Source organism: Carettochelys insculpta, chromosome 1 (assembly GCF_033958435.1).
Source record: "Carettochelys insculpta isolate YL-2023 chromosome 1, ASM3395843v1, whole genome shotgun sequence".
Lineage (NCBI taxonomy): Eukaryota > Metazoa > Chordata > Testudines > Carettochelyidae > Carettochelys > Carettochelys insculpta.
The window spans coordinates 349,467,391-349,487,586 of NC_134137.1; the positions used below are offsets into that span (position 1 = coordinate 349,467,391).

At 42.8% G+C, this 20,196-nt stretch overlaps 1 protein-coding gene across 3 annotated transcripts in view; it reads right to left on the reverse strand.

Moving 5' to 3' along the window:
• GRAMD4 (GRAM domain containing 4) overlaps nucleotides 1-20,196 on the reverse strand; it is a 130,533-nt gene that overhangs the window by 25,051 nt on the left and 85,286 nt on the right. For all 3 annotated transcript variants that reach the window (XM_075015956.1, XM_075015965.1, XM_075015974.1), the window contains exons 5-8: nucleotides 9,160-9,221; nucleotides 3,847-3,979; nucleotides 3,055-3,080; nucleotides 1,326-1,417 (exon numbers count right to left, since the gene is read on the reverse strand). In XM_075015956.1, coding sequence (XP_074872057.1) covers nucleotides 1,326-1,417; nucleotides 3,055-3,080; nucleotides 3,847-3,979; nucleotides 9,160-9,221 — 313 coding nt within the window. The remainder of the gene's footprint in view (nucleotides 1-1,325; nucleotides 1,418-3,054; nucleotides 3,081-3,846; nucleotides 3,980-9,159; nucleotides 9,222-20,196) is intronic.

Here is a 20,196-nt window from a genome sequence, read left to right on the forward strand (position 1 = left end):
GCATAAGGGAGCCCAAAAGTGAGATGGTTCTCTGTAGCGTTCCTTGATCAGCATATTAAAAACAGCATTAAGTCAGCAGCACATTTTGACCTGCGCTGCTACAATCAATGGAAGTGCAGTTGTAACTACGTAAAATTAAATTTCACTCGCATGCTTTACTTATGATGTTTCTAGAGCCCTCCAATTCAGACATTTTTAAATTAGAATTTAAATTTTTCCAGCATATTTTAAATTACATGTAATGGGTATGAAGTGTGTCCATACAGACAAATCTAAAGAGCAAAGTCCTGTAAGTATCCACAGAGCACACATCACCTTGCAGCAGTACCAGTCCTCCTACGTAACCCCACCACAATACAGTCTACATGCCTATTTCCTGGTCCTCTCTTCTGACAATGGCAACAATGGTGCCAAATTAATACTAACTGTGATATTATGGGGGGGGGCCATACATGGACAACATGTGCATTGGACGTGGACCTGTCCACATTAGGAACTGGACTGAGATTGACAAGATATTTCACAGAGGACCACTGGTCAGATTAATGGGCACATTTTCCGGAGAGTGGGGAAGAAGTGGTGGCAGGCACCTGCAACAGGATGAAGAGGACACCCACTAAGCTTTAAACCATCTGCAAATATGGAAATTGTTGTAAATGTCTGACATTCACCATGTTTACACCAGCCAAAAACTTAGAAATGGCCCTGCAAATGGCCATTTCGAAGTTTACTAATGAAGCACTGAAATACATATTCAGTGGCTCATTAGCATGCAGGCAGCCGCAGCACTTCGAAATTGACGCGGCTCACTGCCGCATGGCTCATCCAGATGGGGCTCCTTTTCGAAAGGACCCCAGCTACTTCGAAGTCCCCTTATTCCTATGAGCAGATGGGAATAAGGGGACTTCGAAGTAGCCAGGGTCCTTTCAAAAAGGAGCCCTGTCTGGACGAACCGCGTGGCGGCGAGGCACGTCAATTTCGAAGTGCCCTGGCTGCCCGCATGCCAAGGAGGCGCTCAATATGTATTTCAGCACAAGAAACTTCGAAATGGTCATTTGCATGGCAATTTCGAAGTTTTTGGCTAGTGAAAATGTAGCCATTATGTCATAAAATGAAACAAGAATCCAAATATTAAAAATAGTTCTGAATGAATAAAAATAGTTTTAAGATAATATATTTCTATATTAAATAAATTATACTACATTGTTGTGTCTTCAGCAAATGTCGCAATGGCGAATTATAGGAAGCATTTACAAAGAATGCCACTAAATGATGGCTATAAAGTTTTTAACAGTTATTACACTTGGAGCAATAGGGAAACTTACAATAAAGGCAATAGCAGAAGTGTAGATAGAATACCAATCTGATAAGGCAGAAAGATTCTTCACAAAATTAGTAACCGGTTTGGCACCTCTCTCTAGGCAGAAGAAAAAAAATGGAAGTAACAGCAATTGACTCATTTGTAAAACAATAAATACATTGGAAATTATCTGAGTTTTATCCTGAATGTTAAAAACAGTTTTATGGATTAATTTTTTTTTATTTAAATACAAGAGCTTGCCCAAAATCCCAGCAAGCCAAGCTAATTCAAAAAGACAAACATAACTAAAAACAGCGATTTCAAGGTCACTGAGCAATTACAGAGAATCACACACCCACAAACTAAATAAGGAAGTAGAAACATGATTCACACTGTGGTTTAGATCCTCTAACCACGCTTCTCCTTCTAGACTCATATCCTATTACTGAGCCTAATCTGTTCCCCTGTAGTTCTTGGTCAAGACATCTGATAACTTCATGGAATACAGGATGCAGGCCTTCATTTGTATTGCTCAAAATTCAACAATCCCTGCTACCCCCTCCATGCAGAGGAAACACAAGGGCTGGATTTTATTAAGGGTCAGCACCAGCAAAATATTAGCTCTAAGCACCAATATCACACACCAAGATTGTAGGGAACTAGCTGGGAGGGCAGTAGCACTAGATGAGCTCATTGCTTCAGTGAGGCAGCTGCCATAGACAGTATTGTATTAAGACTGGGTAACACTGGTAATACTGCTTTGTCTTTGTACCTGGGTACCAGGGGCTGGGATGGCTCAAGGAAATCTTTACAACCCTTTACACCAACTTAAGGCAGTCTAGCCTGTAGTGTTCACTTGAGGAAATATAAGTACTATTCAGATCGCCCAGGTAAATATGCAGGGCACAATCTTACTCAGACAGGACTTTCCTGACCTCCCAATAAAGAGAACAAGTCACGTAATCATCTCCCCAAAGGCAGCCAAACTTACAGACCCTCCAAACTGTATAAGACATTTGGCAGAATTTCAAGAGCTGGGTACAGCCACTAGGTTTCGGGTCTTCTGTACTGAAGCAGGGAGGAGGGACTTGGGGGCATCAGCTGCCACCTTCTCTGGGCTAACCCTGAAGCCCCAGCAGATACCTCCAGCAGGGCTGAAGCACCTACATCCCTCTTCCTGCTGGGCAGAAACCCTTAGCCCTACCATCCTCCCTCAAGGCAGAAGCCCTGTGTTCTCCCCATCCAGTCTGGTAGGTAGAAAATGGCAGGGTATGCAGGGGGGCTCCTCAAGCTGCACTTTTACTCTAAAAGAGCTGCATGAGCTTCATGAGCTGCAGGTTAGCCACACAAATAATGGAAGCAACACACTTCGATCATTTTACTTTTAAAATTAGGCTATACAGAGCATTAGCATAGGCTGCAATAATGACGTGCTCCTCCTGGTCAGTTAGAGTCAGTGCCTGCAAACTTTTACTGACTCCAGCAGACCTCTATCTCTGCTAATATTCCATTAATTAAGTAGGAGCAAAGGTGAGCTTTAAGTTACCCAGCTCTGAAGAGTACCAACTCTGGTGCTACACTGCTTGCATTTACTCCTCTACCACCAAGGATCAATTCAAAGATTCAGAAATGGTTCCCGTATAAACTGACAAAAGCATTTTTCCAGAACTTCATTTTTATGTGCACAAATATTAAGTGAATGGAGAAAAGAAGTCTGATTTTATGTTGAGAAAATGATGGTGCTGGGTACTCACTTAGCCGTCTCATATTTTCAGTTAACCTAGAAAAAGATGCATAATACAAGATGATGTCAGGCAAACAAGCATTTCAAGACAACTTAACATAGCTGTTCTAGTACACATATATTTTGTTCTAGTACAACATGTATTGCGAATACACTGAACAGCTAGTGTATCTGACTTGCAGTTGGGGCCTCTGAAGCTTAGTGCATGAACCACTACACTGAGCTACAAGCAAGCTGGCTCTCGCTGTACAGGATACTCACTCTCCCTCACTCCCTCTCTCTCTGTAAGTGGTCTAAGTGCCACCACAGATAAAGTGAACCACACCCAAACTGGTAGGTGTGCTAGCCCTGAATGTGCTAGCATACTAACTTAGAAGTATAGCAAGGAACAAAATGGGCAGCAGTCTGGGCTAATCACCTGGGTACAACACTGCTTAGACCATCTGGTATGTAGAGTGGCCACCTACGCTATCCCTGACTACTCTGCTATTTTTCATGTGCCCAGTTTGAGCAGAGCTATCATTTGTCTGTTCACCCAAGTTGGAAAGCACACTACAGGCTATGGTGTAAACATACTCCAACTCCAATTTCATTGTAAATATGCAGAAAAATATAGGATTTTAACACTTTGCTGATAACACTAATTTAAAACCACTCATACACAGCCAAAATTAGCCCTCCTACTTCGTCTTCTTTTACTCTGTATAGAAATATAGTTCCTTACATGTATTTCATTACAGTAGAATCATTTGTGACAGGTTTAAGCTAGTTTATCCAAAGCCTGTTATACAGGTATTTTTACCTTCTTGCACTAAGTGGCTCTTCAGTTTCCACAGTGTTTTCCTCTGGCTGAAATCTGAAGTCTTCAACATATTCCCCAAATTTGTCATAAAACCACTTCTGGACTCTCGAACACATCATCTGACTGCGTTTATCTATGAATCCAAACAGAGTATTTTGCACATTAGGCCAAAAAAAATTTTTTTAAAGATGGTGGAAAATGACTAATTGTAATATACAATTACAACTGCCCCAACTCTAGTTTAATTTTCAGTTTAGTGGCATTCTTTGAAAGTTATGGTCTCCCACTGCAAATTCCAATGGAACTGAATGATTCCTTCCCCGCCAGCTCTAGAAATCAAAAACAATAGAGCCAGCCACCCACTCTTTAAATTAATATCTGTCTCCTGGTCTTTAAGAAGAAATATTAAAGTTAAATGTAGATGTCTCTAGCTAAAGTTTTATTACACACAGCTTGTTTCTTCCTCTGGATTGCTTCTCTTTTAGATAGCCCACCAATTATATACAACAGGCCCCCCAAATTTCTACCATTCTTAGTATTCATCCTTCACCTTTCATATCAATTAACATCACCTTTGATGCCAGGATTGAGGATTGTCTTGCTCAAATAAGCAAGGAGTATCTGGAAACTTCAGGCATACAAGTGTTTCTGTGACCTTTCAAAATACTGATTAACCCCAAATTGAACAGTAACTGTGATATATTACTCTATGCAAGCCTTTGATGAAAAAGACTATGTATTTGGAGAAATCATTTAATTTTTAAGGTCAGGACACAATATTTTAATGACTACTAGGTTGGTTTTCATGAGAATTCAACGAGAAGAGTCAAATGTCCTTTATTGTACAATTGTTCAAACACAGTAAATGTTTAATTAGTACCAAAGATCAGTGTTTTGATCTCTGTGCCCCTCTGTGAAGTATCTGACAGCTGAGCGAGCTGCTCCATTTGGGAAGCAAACTAAAAATCACTGGAATGCTCCTCAGCCCAGGCAGACTGCTGCTGAAGGGGAAGCGGGGAAAGACTGCTGTGCTGCTTTGACATTTCTAAACATGGAGAGAGCACAGAACTACTCATGATGCTGCTCCCAGCTGGTGAAGACACTGAGAGAGAACTCAGAGGGAATTCCAAGATGCACACGGGTCAGCTCTGCCTTCCCACAACACTGAACTGTGGGATGCAACCTCTAAGTGCATTGTTCAGACTGTGGATGATGGTGCCACCATTGTGGATATGCTCATCAACAGTGGAAGCAAGTGTGAACACCGTCTGGAAATTTTTGTCAACAATACCTGGTAGTGTGGACTTATCCTGACAGGCCAATCTATCTGTAAATTGGAGCGGTATTGTACCTAGGTCCCACCATTGTAATTTTCATTAAGACAGAACTTGAGATGCAGCAGCCACATTTTCTAGTAATTTACCCATCCACACAGTAAGTTCCTTACAGGACAGCTACAGAAAAGTTGTGTGTTCTATTACTGACTAAAGCAGATTCTATTCAGTAAGTGAGAGACTCACAAATTACAGTTGGTTGAAAGTTTTCCAACCACACATTCTTCTGGTGGAAAATGCTGATTCAATGAAGTAAAAATTTTCTGTAGGAATGTCCTGATTTCAAACAAGATTCTGACAGAAATCAGGCAAGCTTTAAAACCTTCATGGTTTCCTGCCAGCTTGCCTGTACAGCTCCTTGGCACCCTGTCTGGACAAATTATAGGGATCCAGGAAGTCCCAGCCTCCAATACACCCTCCTTTCCTTCAGTCAAGCAGTCTTAGGATTGGGGCTACCAGCTCCTCAACATCTCCAAAAACCCTAGCGAGCCTTGGAAATATTTCAAAGTCAAAATAGTTCATCGATACCTTTTCAAAACAAAATTGTCAAATTCCCAAATTTTAGTTTACGTTCTGCTTCAGAGCTTTTGTTTTGAATTTTGGAACTTCCTGCAAACCAGAATTTCCCGTTTATGGGTTACTTTAGTTGTAATAAAGATACTATATTCTAACAGATATAAAAATGCTCTGCTGAAGAGGGGTTTGTTACTGAATATCACAAATGTTCCAAGCAATGCAGTGGGGAAATAGATATCTTATTCATAACAATTTTACTTTAGTTATAGATCAACCCTCTGAATTTTCATCACTGCCAAACCAAATCACCTTGTGAAATTTCTGCCAGATGTACAACCTTTGTAAATCTTTTTTTCCTATCAAATGTGATACCAATGCATACAGTATACAGATGCAGGGTCAGAAACAAAGGTCTCTTCCTTTAAAAAAATGTGAATCTGCTATTCTTAAAGTTTATCAAGCCAGTTTGTAAATGTGTCAGTTCATAGGGAGAACGTAAAGAAAGCTTTGAGAATGTGTAAACGTATCACTAAAGGCATGGCAACACAGGAAATCAACATTTTACTGAGTCAAAGGGTCTCACCATCACAAAGGATTCTGATCTATCATCCACATTTCATTAGATGCCAAATTAGCATGCCTATATGAACGATCCCATTCATGAAATTATGGCTGTTACTTTAAAGACCGAAGGAGCTTGTGGCTACAGATCACTATATTTAACATGTACACAATCTACCTATTTTAAAACTAATATTCTAGATTTTGAAATTTTCTACTAACACCAGGAGGAAAGACAGGATGCTATAGCAGAATTCAGACAGACTGGCTGCCTTAATTGTGAATACTTTTAGGTTCTGAGTCTGGATCATTTGTAAATGTAACCTTACCTTAACATTCTAATCCTGGGGTCAATTTTTTTAAAATCTAACCTTCTCATAATGCAATTCATGTATCATATGTGTGCTTTCTACCTTCACCTCACCTCAAGTTTTCTGTTGGGTCAGGATAAAGAACGCATTTGCTATGAAAACAGCAAGTGAAAAAGCAAGCGCACTGCCAAACACTGAACTTTGGAAATAGGAGAAAGGAAGATTAGCATCTACAAACATTTAATTTATACTCTGACACAGCAGGAGAAGATGGATCGCAGCTACTCTTGAACCCAACCTGTTTTCAATATTTATGTAATAGAATTCATTAGGTTAGAACATCTGAGATGTTAATATTTTGTTACATGTATTAAAAAAAAGCAGCAGAATGCTTGATAAATAGCCTGAAGCAGATATATGCTTTTAGGCAGACTAAACAAAGGGTTGGTCATTACCAAAAGGAATTAAGCTAAATACACAAAAATCTATGCACTATGTACAAGAAGTAAGAAACATAGTGATATTCTGTAGCAGAGTCATTGCAGACCCTATTAGAACATGAGGAATAGAAAAGGTAAAATTTATTTCTGAATGCTAAAACACTTTTGGGGACTAACAAGAAGACAATGATTCCCCCCCGACCCCGACCCCAACCCCTTTTTAAACACGCTCCCTGGGCAAAGTAGTAGTTTAGAACTGACAGAAAACCTAATGAAATAGTCCAATCCCTCCGACGTTTTGTATCCAAGTTTTATGTAATCCATGAACTCCTTTAAAAATTGAAACTGGTACAGTCTATCAAAATGCATGTGAAAAATCTAGAAACAACAGATATGGATTAGGTGAATCAGGATTTTGTCTGAGTGTTTGCATATTTCAGTATGTTGCCATCCCCCCCCCCAGGCAGAATCTATAATCAGTAATTCTATTCCTCTTTGGAGTTGCTTTGCAGCAGTCTTAGCAGCTGAGGATACGATGGAGATTCCAAAACTCAAAATGTGAAACTGCAGAATCAATAACCCACCGTTTAAAAGCAGTTTCTGTACCTGATGACCAGAGGAGAGCTAACGTTATACCAATATTTAAAAGAGGCTCCAGAGATGATTCTGGCAATTACAGGCCAATAAACCTAACTTTAGTACCAGCCAAACTGGTTGAACCTATTATAAAGAACAGAATTATCAGTCACATGGGTGAACATAATTTGTTGGAGAAGAGTTAACATTTTTTAAAAAACAGGAAATCATGCCTCACTAATCTACATTTTTTCAGCTGGCCAACAAGCGTGTGCACAAGATGAATTCAATGAATATGGCCTACTTAGATTTTCAGAAATCCTTTGACAAGGACCCTCACCAAAGGTTCTTAAGTGAAGTAAGCTGTCATGACATAAAAGGGAAAGTCCTTTCATGGTTTGGTAACTATTTAAAAGATTGGAAACAAAGTCTAGGAATAAATGGTTAGTTTTTAGAATGGAGAGAGGGAAATAGTGATGTCTTCAGGATTTAGTATATTCATAAATGATCTAGGAAGGGGGGTAAATAGTGAGGTGGCAAAATTTGCAGATGACACAAAACTGCCCTGGATTTTTAAGATAGCTAATAAAACAGAAAACAACATATTGCCTCTATCTAAATCCAAGGTACACCCACCATCTTGCCTATATGCAGATGTGATTGCCCCATATCCAAAAAGATATACTGGAATTGGAAAGGTACAAAAATGGAAACAAAAATGATAGGGGTATGGAACAGCTTCCAGATGAAAACAGATTAATAAAACTGACATTTCAGCTTGGAAAAGAGATGGCTGGGGGTGGGAGATATGATAGTCTCTCTCAAAACTTGACTAGTAAGGAAAAATAGTAAACAAGAAAGTGTTATTTATTCCTCCTCCTAACACAAGAACTAGGGGTCAGCGCATGAAATCAATAAGCAGCAGGTTTAAAACTATCAAAGGAAAAAAATCCTTCACACAACGCAATCTGCAGTCAACCTGTAACTTTCTGACACAGGGTGTTGTGAAGGCCAAGACTAACAGGGCTCAAAATATGAACTAGACAAGTTTGGGGAGGGTAGGTCCACCAATGGCTACTATCCAGGATGGGGACGGCTTGAAAACAATGTTCTAAATTGTTCCTAGCCTCTGTTTGCCAAAAGTTGGGCCACAGGAGATATGTCAGTTAATGATCACCTGTTCTGTTCATTCACTGGCAATGGCCACTTTGTTGAAAGACAGGATACTAAGCTACACGGCTTTGCTTTTAGAAAACAAAAATTCCACTTAATGTTAAAGACTAAAGAATGTTTCAATACCAGCATTGTCATTTAACCTCAAAGGAAGTCAAGGGAGATAACAGAGCATTCTTTTATTTCATTCTGTAAACTTAAGTTCATTAAATTAAACCATGGCCGCATGACCAGAGGAAGAGTATATCCAAACCACGTGGCATATGTAATTCTTCAAAAGCCTGAATAAAGAACCAGCAGCTTTTACACAAACATTCCAGTGTCATCTTCCAGATCAGCTTTGAGAGAAAAGCTCACATGAAGAAAAACCATGTCACTAGTACTGACTTAGTCAAAAACTACCTGTTCCATTGACTTGTGTCGGTGGTTTTGTGGATTGCTGAGTGGTAGGCAGCTCTTCTGTTCTATTAAAAAAAAAGAGAAAAACAAGATGAAATGAATACCCAAAGAAATAGAATATGTCATGCTTTTTATTCCCCCAAAATGAACCAGAAACAGTTTCATGTTCCAGGACTGCCTCTGCTGGTTAGAAGGAAAAAGGCTGTTACTGTGTGTTTCCATACAGAGACATCACAAGTGTGTGGTAGAAAGGAAGCACAAGGAGGAACTAAGGAGTTTGTTTCCACTGTGGCGCAAGCAGAGCTGGTAGCTAAGGTGGAAGTAAAATATTCACTGTAGATTTATTTTGACAGATTTTTAGAATCTGTAAAAACAGTATATATTTATAGCAAAAGGCTAGACTATACCCCTCTTCCCTGACTGCTCAATTGTTCCTCTCTGTAGCTCTACAGACAGCCATTCATTTTTAGTTCAGTCCAAGATCTCTCTTGATAACTGTATTGTATGTGCAGTACAATGATCAAGAACTAGGGTTCCCAACATGCATTGGGATTTCTGAACCATGCTCCCTTCCCACACTGCTGATTGCCTGGGGGGACTGAGAATCACAGTTCTACAACAAAACCCCAAAAGCTTCATTTATACCATCATTACTACTACAGCCACAATCTACTCATCTTCACTAAGTATAACACAAAGAGTTTCTTTAAGTATGGTATTGTTTAAATTCCTATACAGAGTACACAGATACCAACTTATGGTGAAATGACCTTTAAAACTTCCTGAGGATAAGTTTATCATTTTGTCACTAGTGAGGAAAAAGCAGGTAATGTAAAAGCCCAATATTTCCGTATCCTGAATATACCAGGATTGCTGAGGGATACGTGCTTGAAGGACCAACAATACACGATTGATCATAACAGATGAAACCAAAGGTCCTTCAAGTCCACTGTCCTCTTAGCTTGGAAAGTTAACTTTGGTACATTTAAATCCAAATGTCACAATTATGTATTTAGATGTATACAAACTTCTGTTCTCATACATAGCTTTCTACTTTGTTACTTTTTTTACCCTAATTTTCAGCAAATCTATTTCAATGCATAGCCAGCTGCTGCTGGGATGCCCTTAGGTAAGACTGGGGCCTTCACTGCACCCTCAATCCATACAGCATGGCTCTGACACTATGCAACCCAATTGCACTACTGGAGAAGCTATTAGTGTAGGATAAACAGTAATAACAGCATCTTTAACATGAACTTACATGATTGCCGCACCTAGTGTTTGAAGCAAAAGTATGATTAAGTCAAATAAATGCGTTTTAGCAGTCTCAGTTTTATGATGTATTTTTCCCAATAAAAACACTAAAAGCCAAACCCGGCGTAGGTCAGTAAAATGTGGATGAGCAGATGCACCGCCCTCTAACTACAGGGATCCTGTAAACACAGCAGAATTTCACAGGAAAGCTTGTGAAAGTGCTATGAGACTGATGCAATGCTGTTCATCTTCACAGGAGAAGCCCACATCACGTGTTCCTGAGCACTGCAGGCTGTAGCATGTGCAGCACTGGGGAAGTGGATGGATCCTGTAACTAATAGAAAACGGATTCTCAAAGACTTGCTGCATGAGTTGGCCTTCTAATCATCTAGTTGTAAACAAGGATCAAGAGATCTCCCAAAGGCCCTTGCCCTATTGTTGAATGGGGAAGAAGCTTCCTTCCATCCTTAAGTGGTATACTACATTGTAAAACTATGCAAAGCATAATATCCTCCAACCTGGACTCAATCCCACTATAGCCAGGAGAGAAACAAGACACACAGTGGGGCAAGCCACAGTGGAGAGTTAAGCACAAGAAAAGCCAGGCCACTATCTCTGCAAAAGATATGCAGAATTCAGTGCCCTAGGGAGGTCAGTGATAACAATAAAAAGATGTGAAACAATGCTTCACAGGTCTCTGTTATGCACGCCTTAATTAAATTGCAAACTTGATTTATAAGCCCTGGGCACGATTAGATCTAATACCACAGATTGGAAAGTTTCTAGGTCTTGCCAGAAAACTGATTTTCCAACAATCAAGTCACATCTCTACCTGCCTCACCATAGGAAAGGGCAAAGTTACTTCTCTGTCAATACGAAAAACAAAGAACTTGGAAACATGACACTAGCCAGGAACAGTCTTACTAACATGGAGCTGAACATAGAGAAGTGAAGGAGGGGCATGTAATTTAGATCTCAGCTCCTACCACTTTCACATTTTCTAATACTTTACAAATCGCCCCTTCCTTGAACGATTTGATTCCTGCAGCATGTTTGCAGCATGAATATTGAGGAATAACCCAATTTCTGAAACACAGACTGCTAAGTCCACAGTTAAAAACAAAAGACATGCATCCTACTCCTCTGTGGGCCATCTTCATGTTGCAGGGCATTCCTATCTGCATCAAGCATTTTAACACTCTGTCAAATCCCTTCTGAAAATTCACTGGTGTACTTGCTGACTTAGGACTTCTCTTCCCATATTATCTACTTCTCTCATTTTGCTCTGTTTCTGTTCAGTCACTTGCTATACAGTTCAACTCATCATTGCAGCAAGTTGTATGGGCCTGTGGTGCCTCCACAAAAGAAATATTCCTGACCTCGGGCTGGGCTCTATGAAAACTTACTGCCTGCCACTCCACACTCCCTGTCCCCTGGCCTTCCTGCTGGCGCTGGGTAGCTCAGCCAAACCCCATCCCAGAACCTGTACCCCAGAACCCTTCTGGAACCCAAACTCCTTCCCAAATCCTGCATCCCAATCTCCTTGACTCCATCCCAGAGCCTGCATCCCAGACCCACACCTGCACCCCACCACACTCCCCAAGCCCTACCCCTCACCCTTCTTGTACCCAAACTCCCTCTCAGAGCCTGCACCCTCTCTTTGCCCCCAGTCACTCTGCTCCACCCCAGAGCCTGCACCCAGCACACAAACTCCACCCCAGGGCCCTCAACCCTCCCCCACCAAGCTCTCTCTCAGATCTTAAGGCAGGGAAAAAAAGCAGGGGAAGCAGAGTTTGAGTGGGAGAAGCGTGCAGGCTTTGGGCATTCTGGGCACTACCAAAATTTCTGCAAACCTATCGCCCCACATCTCATTTTCTCCCTCAACCCTCTCTCCATACCTCCACTCCTTTTCACCTCCTGTTCTGTCAGCCTCATCATGGGCCAATCACCTTGCACTATGCATGACATGTTCGCAGATCTGGAATTAGATGTAAACACTTTGCAGCCCAATGTCTTTTTTTACTCTATAAAGCCACGGCTGTTAATGATGCCAGAAGCAGCTTCTCCTAGTGACCCTGAAGGGTCAGGCTGCAGGCAGAAGCGAGCAGCAAGCAAATGGCAGGTTCGGCACATCAAGAAATTACCAAAATTGCTGTCCAAGGGTGCATTAATCTTATTCATATTGGTCTTCTTAAAAAAGGATTTTAACTTATGATTTAAACTTTCTGCTTCCCAGAAATGTGACAAAAATTACACTGTGCTGCTGATGGTGTCATATTTCGAGTAAGATTCATAGCCAAGGGCCTAACTGCTTGCAGCCGTTGGTTCCTGAGGCACTTTTGTCTATGTTCTTTGTAAGAATGCAGATGTGCACCCCAGTGTCTTGGCAGAATAACTGCTTGAATAATCACCATATATACTTGTTCATATGCCGATATTGGGGGGGAGGGGGGATTAAAACTTGAATCAAAGAGCAGGGGTCAGCTTAGCAATGGGTTGGTAAACGCTGGCTCCCAGTCTGTCAGGATAAGCCACTGGCATGTCCAGATATTGCACATACCTGGAGTGTCAGCAGACATGGATCCCCTCACTTCCTGTTCCTGTTTCTCAGCCAAGGGAAGCAGCAGGAAGCAGCGCAGGCTGAGAGATGTGCTGGCCGCCACCCACTGGCTAGGAATGGTGAATTGCAAACTCTGGAAGCTGCAGGGTTCTGTGCCTGCTGACACTTCAAACAAACAAAATATCCCAGCATGCCAGTGGCTTACCCTGGCAGGTTGGGAAACAAAGGCAGACAATCCCCGAAATACAGGGTCGGCTTACGACAGAGTCAGAGCGATTTTCCATTTCTGCCTATTCATCGGGGGAGGGGGTCGGCTTATAAACGAAGAGGCTAATGAACGAGTATGTATGGCATATCCTGCCCACCTCAACCTGGACTTTCAGAATCAGGCTATGAGGTGATAATGCATGGCAGCTTTTGGCTGCTTTTAGAGGTCAGGGACTGTACTTAATTGCTTCAGACAGGTTCGTGTGAAGCCACAAACTCCTTTGTTTCACGTTTGTGCACCTGTAAAATAGTGGCCCAAGTACTGGAACATATTGAATAAACAGACTGAGGAATGGAGAGATCCTCTCTTCTCACCAGCTTCTGAGCTCCTCCTTCAGCCGGGGAGGTTATGGGGCACACTCACATAATAGTCTCCCCAAGTCCCACACTGCATGGAGTGCAACAGCTTGGCAAACAGGAAGGGCTGATTCCATGTTCAGGGTTCCTAAATTCACTCCATATTAAAACAAAAATATACCGCATCAGATGTATACCTGCAACTAGGAACTCCCACCAAGAAAAACTGTGTCGGGGAAGGGCTAAGCCATTTTAAGGGGTAATAGAATTAAGAGTACACTAAGCCATATGCTTACTCAACCTCAAATGACCTGCACTTGAATGCAAGGACTAACTAAATTGATAAAAAGGTCATGGCACCCAGTAGAATTAATGAAGATCTTTTTTAAAATAGGCTCATTTGTGCTTAAACATACTGCAATTATGAATGCATGAAATGTCACGTTTAGCTGTTCGCAAGTAGCAAACGTCATGTAACATCAACGCAGTTTAAAAGAACAGGATTACATTTTTCCATTTAATTGTGAACCATGGCAACATCCTGCAACAGTGCTGAACATGAGTTTTAAGCATGAGTTTTATAGTTGCACGCACAAAGCATAAAGTTAAAAAAAACTGAACGAGACATGCTAGTTAATTTACTCCAAAATTCTCAAAGTGCTACATAAACTACATGACTTTTTTTTGACGTTACATGACAATGATATCACAATTGTGGGCGGGGGGGGGGGGGGGGGAAATAAGAATTTAAAGTTTGTAAGCACTATATATCAAGCATGACCCTATTTCCATATGCTGAATATGGAACACCTAGTAAAATTATTTATATTTAAGAGAGTTTAATGGCAATGAATCATAAAATATTCAAATTAACATCAAATTTAGCGAGTCCCCATTAAAAAGAATCATGGTATAATTGGATTCTTTTTATTTACCTTTTATTTAAAGCTTTAGAATTCAAACAAGGAGGGGTAACATGCAAAACCACTCTCATACAGCTCTTCCTACATGGCACTCAGTGCCTTCCACACCTGGCTGGACTCCCAGAATGGATCCACCCCTCCTGGTGCCTGGCACAGCCTTCCTGGGGTAACACAAAGTCACATAACTCTTCCCCAGATTTCTGCCAGGGTTTGCACCAGAATGTGACCAATAGCAGCCTATCAACACGGCGCAGGGGAAAGGGATGGGAGCGGCTTCCCCCTGCAGGGCTGGAGTGAGACGGAGGAGGAGGAGGAGGAGGGCACATCTGACAGAGCTCATTTCTTCTCCCCCACCCCCTACCACCATGCTGATGTGGCAGGAAACAGCTTGTCCCTTTCTGTCCACACAGTGTCAAAAGTCTGCTAACATCTCCAGGCTGTTGCTTTCCACCAAGATAACGCAGTCACTTCCTATCCCCTGGCTACAGCGCACGCAGAAAGGGGTTAAGTCGTATAGATGCACTGTACACCAGGGCCCAGGCCCTCCTCTGCTGAGCTTCAGAGAATCCAGCAGAGGGGGTACTCAACACCGGAGGGCACCCTTGGGGATGGAGCAGGACTCAGGGCTGGGATCGGGGTGAGCGAGGACAGTGCTATGCGCCTGCAGGTTCAGTGTGTGAACAGGCTTGAAATTGTTCCTCCTGCTACTCCAGAGTTATAAGAACATAAGAACATAAGAAAGGCCATACTGGGTCAGACCAAAGGTCCATCCAGCCCAGCATCCCATCTGCCGACAGTGGCCAATGCCAGGTGCCCCAGAGAAGGAGACAGAAGACAATGATCAAGTGATTTATCTCCTGCCATCCATCTCCTGCCCTTGTTGTGAAGGCTAGGGCACCATACTTTATCCCTGGCTAATAGCCATTTATGGACCTAACCTGCAAAAATGTATCAAGCTCTTTTTTAAACCCTAATAGAGTCCTGGCCTTCACAGCCTCCTCGGGCAAGGAGTTCCACAGGTTGACTGTGCGCTGTGTGAAGAAAAATTTCCTTTTATTAGTTTTGAACCTACTACCCATCAATTTCATTTGGTGTCCCCTAGTTCTTGTATTATGGGAAAAGGTAAATAATTTTTCTATATTCACTTTCTCCACACCATTCATGATTTTATATACCTCTATCATATCGCCCCTCAATCGCCTCTTTTCCAAACTGAAAAGTCCCAGTCTCTCTAGCCTCTCCCCATATGGGACCCGTTCCAAGCCCCTAATCATCTTAGTCGCCCTTTTCTGAACCTTTTCTAATGCCAATATATCTTTTTTGAGGTGAGGAGACCACATCCGCACGCAGTACTCAAGACGTGGGCGTACCATAGTTTTATATAGGGGAAGTATGATATCTTTTGTCTTATTATCGATCCCTTTTTTAATAATTCCTAACATCCTATTTGCCTTACTAACTGCCGCTGCACACTGCGTGGATGTCTTCAGAGAACTATCCACTATAACTCCAAGATCCCTTTCCTGATCTGTCGTAGCTAAATTTGACCCCATCATGTAGTACGTGTAATTTGGGTTATTTTTTCCAACATGCATTACCTTACACTTACCCACATTAAATTTCATTTGCCATTTTGCTGCCCAATAACTCAGTTTGCTGAGATCTTTTTGTAGTTCTTCACAATCCCTTTTGCTTTTGACTGTCCTGAACAACTTGGTGTCATCTGCAAACTTTGCCACCTCACTGCTTACCTCATTTTCTAGATCATTGATGAACAAGTTGAACAGGATCGGTCCCAGGACTGACTCCTGGGGAACACCACTAGTTACCCCCCTCCATTGTGAAAATTTACCATTTATTCCCACCCTTTGTTTTCTGTCTTTTAACCAATTCCTGATCCATGAAAGGATCTTTCCTCCTATCCCATGACCACCTAATTTACATAAAAGCCTTTGGTGTGGGACCGTGTCAAAGGCTTTCTGGAAATCTAGGTATATTATGTCCACTGGGTGCCCCTTGTCCGCATGTTTATTAACCCCTTCAAAGAATTCTAATAGATTAGTTAGACACGACTTCCCTCTGCAGAAACCATGCTGACTTCTGCCCATCAATTCGTGCTCTTCTACGTGCCTTGCAATTTTATTCTTTACTAGTGTTTCTACGAATTTGCCTGGTACTGATGTTAAACTTATCAGTCTATAATTGCCAGGGTCTCCTCTAGAGCCTTTTTTAAATATTGGCGTTATATTGGCCGTCTTCCAGTCATTTGGTACCAAAGTGGATTTAAAGGATAGGTTACAAACCACTGTTGTTAACTCCGCAATTTCACATTTGAGTTCTTTCAGAACCCTTGGGTGAATACCGTCTGGTCCTGGAGACTTGTTACTATTCAGCTTATCAATTAACTCCAAAACCTCCTCTAATGTCACTTCAATCTGAGTGAGTTCCTCAGATTTGTCACCTAAAAAGGCTGGCTCAGATTTAGGAACCTCTGTAACATCCTCAGCCGTGAAGACTGAAGCAAAGAAATCATTTAATCACTCCGCAATGGCACTGTCTTCCTTGATCGCTCCTTTTATATCTTTATCGTCCAAGGGCCCCACTGCTTTTTTAGCGGGCTTCCTGCTTCTAATGTATTTAAAAAAAAAATTTTACTGAGGAGCAGAGAGGCTTTCCTGTGCTAGTGCTGTGTGGGGCTCCAGCACATTCAGAGCTTGGCTCTTCCTGGCCAGCATTCTGAGCCAGAAGGTACTGGGCTTTTCCAAAGCACTGATTCATCCCAAGACAGTAGTGGAAGGAAGGAGCCCCAGTTAGGCTACTGGTGAGCTCAATAATCCAATCAAAGGCTTGTTCTCCATGCAGCACTGGGAGCCAGACGTGCCCATCAGAGGAGGGAGATATGAAAAAGCAACAGGGGTCGGGGGAGGAGGAGGCAGTGGTTCAAGGGGCAAAACTGGAGAGAACTGTGAGCGGGTAAGCACATACAAGGTGAGCAGTGGAGGTATGTGAGAATTAAATTAAACGTTCTTTGCCACAAATTGCTTCAGGTTATAGACAGAACACAGGGATGGTTTCTAACACACCAGTGTTCTAGCATCAGCACTCACCTGTGACACAGCTGGCCTCCTGATGACTGCTTCAGAAGCTCAGAGAAGCAGAGGATCTGGCCCTGCACATCTTACTAAGTACACATACAAAAGTGACTGCATTCATGCCCTCTAATCCTTGAAATACAGTAAACCCTTGGTTAAAGGACTAAAGTGGGGAAGGGGTGTCCATTAATGCCAAAACTCCATTATAGCTGAATTGTTATTATGTATAACGATGGACCGACCTTCCCAGCCCATCACTCACTCCTGTCCTCAGCCCCATCACCCTCCCCTCCCACCTCCTGCCCCATTCTTCCCCTCACACCTCCATCTCCCTCTCCCAATTAGAAGGCGAGGAGCTGAATGCTGGCCTGAATCCTTCCACCTCCTGCAGCTCTCAGCGCTGCAGGTCCTCCAGCCCCTGGCCCTGAGCTGCCCGCACGCAGACAGAGTGTGGGCACCCCCAGCCTGCCAGTCAGCAGCAGCCTCCGACACCATGGCTACTGCTCAGTGCCATTGCAGACAGTGTCGGCTGGGCTCCAACATGCTCCACGCACACAGGGCTGGGGGAGGAGTGTTCCTGCACCCTGCTGCAGCGCCCCCTCCCCACCCCCGGTGCTCCTCTGGCTCCAATGGCCCCAGCCCCTCCAGCCCTGGCGGCCCCAGCCCCTCCAGCAGTTCCACCAGCCCTGATGGCGGCTCTGGTGAGTCTCTAGCATTTATTTAAGTGGGGAGGAGGGGCTGGCAGCCAGTTTCCATTATTTCCAAAGTCCTATATCGAGGCCTGTTAAATTGAGGGTTTACTTTAATATCTTAATAAAAAGGGTACAAACATGACACTTCTTCTCAAACTAAGGCAGAGAAAGAGTGATTCAGTTGTGCTTTGGCAAAGTGAAGGTTTCTGAACTTGGAGTGAAGTTATATACCACGATGGGGAACCTGTTCTTGGTCAGGGGCCAGAGACCCACAGACAAATCAGCCAGGACGACACAAGTGAGAAGCCATACAAACCTCCGCAATGATGTGGTCCCCAACTGCACGGGGGCCAAGGCTACGGGTCTAGGCAGGAGGAAGGTGAAGGAGCAGGCTGGGAATTGGGAGGACAGATCTGGGCAGGAGGGAGGGTAGAGGAGAGGGCTGGAGATGGGTGATCTGGGTCAGAGTGGGGTGCAGGGTCAGGGGAGGTCAGGACAGGAGTGAGAAGGAGGGTGCAGGAAGTGGGAGGGAGTGGGGCTCTGGATGGAGCACAGGAGCAGTTGGATGGTGCAGGGTCTGGCCAATGGGGCTGCAGCTTACCAGCTCATCCACAGACACACATGGCTCTACTCCCCCTCCCTCTGTGCTCTGACTGGCTGGAATTCTGGCCAATCAGAATCATAATACAAAGCCTCCCAGCAGGCTGTCGAGGATGCTGCTGCGCCCCCTCCCTTCCATCAGCTGGGAGAACGGCAGCAAGTTGCAGCGGAGCTGTGATCTGGATCCATTCCTGGCTCGCCTGATCCAGCCCACAGGGCTCATGGCTCCAAACCTTCCACCTCACCACAGGCCAGATGCTATAGAGGGGAGCCCAAAGCTTCAGTGTCCGGATCCAGACAAGCCACGGTCCAGATCTGGACTGTGGGTGAGGGGTTCCCCACCCCTTTATATAAATGAACAGGTGAGTTAACACAACAATTACATATTTTCCAGATTTTGCTCCTCTTGCGTGAGCAGGGCGAACATTATTTCACAAACTGCATTTACTTCAGAGGAATGATTACAGGTTTACACAAATTCTATTGACTTCCCTTTCTCTCTGCCCACCAGGCACGCCCACACATGCAGCACACTCTATGTAGCTAACGTTCTATGCTTGTAGTTCTTTGCCAACAAAAATAGAGGGAAGAGCTCTCACACAGGAGATCCCATGAACAAAACCGTACAGATCCATGTGTTCTTTACATCTGAAGAGATTCTGTTGAGATGCTGAAAGGTTTCACAACAGATAAAAAACAAACAAACATTCTCATGCCATACTGTACATGCAACCTATCACTAACTCATGCGGTTTAAAAATAAATAAAACAGTAAGTGCAGCCAACTGGTTGTTTCAGAAAGATGACTGTTCCGCACTGTAATGCAAAAGAGCAAGACAAGACGGTGTGGTATGGGTCCTCATCTCTAGCCTGGCAAATCATTCATGCATCATTCCATTGGCAAAGCACCAAAAGCTGCAGCGAAAAGATTAGACAGTCCCTGTCCATCCCTAAAGAAAAGTTTCTATCTGATACCCCTGTTGTCTGTGCATGCAAATCACATAAGTTGTTTTAAAATAAATGTTGTGTTATGTGTAATTGATCAAAAAGGAATAAAACACACATTTAATTCAAGTGGAAAGGCAAGTTAAAAAAAGATGCCTTAAAAATAAAGACCTAGTTGGCATGAGCCAAACAAAAAGGGAAACATTCCCAGTGGTATCAAAACAAAAAGCAGTCAAGTAGCACTTTAAAGACTAACAAAATAATTTATTAGGTGAGCTTTCATGGGACAGACCCACTTCTTCAGACTGTAGCCAGACCAGAACAGACTCAATATTTAAGGCACAGAGAAGCAAAAATAGTAATCAAAGGTTGACAAATCAGAAAAAAAATTATCAAGGTGAGCAAATCAG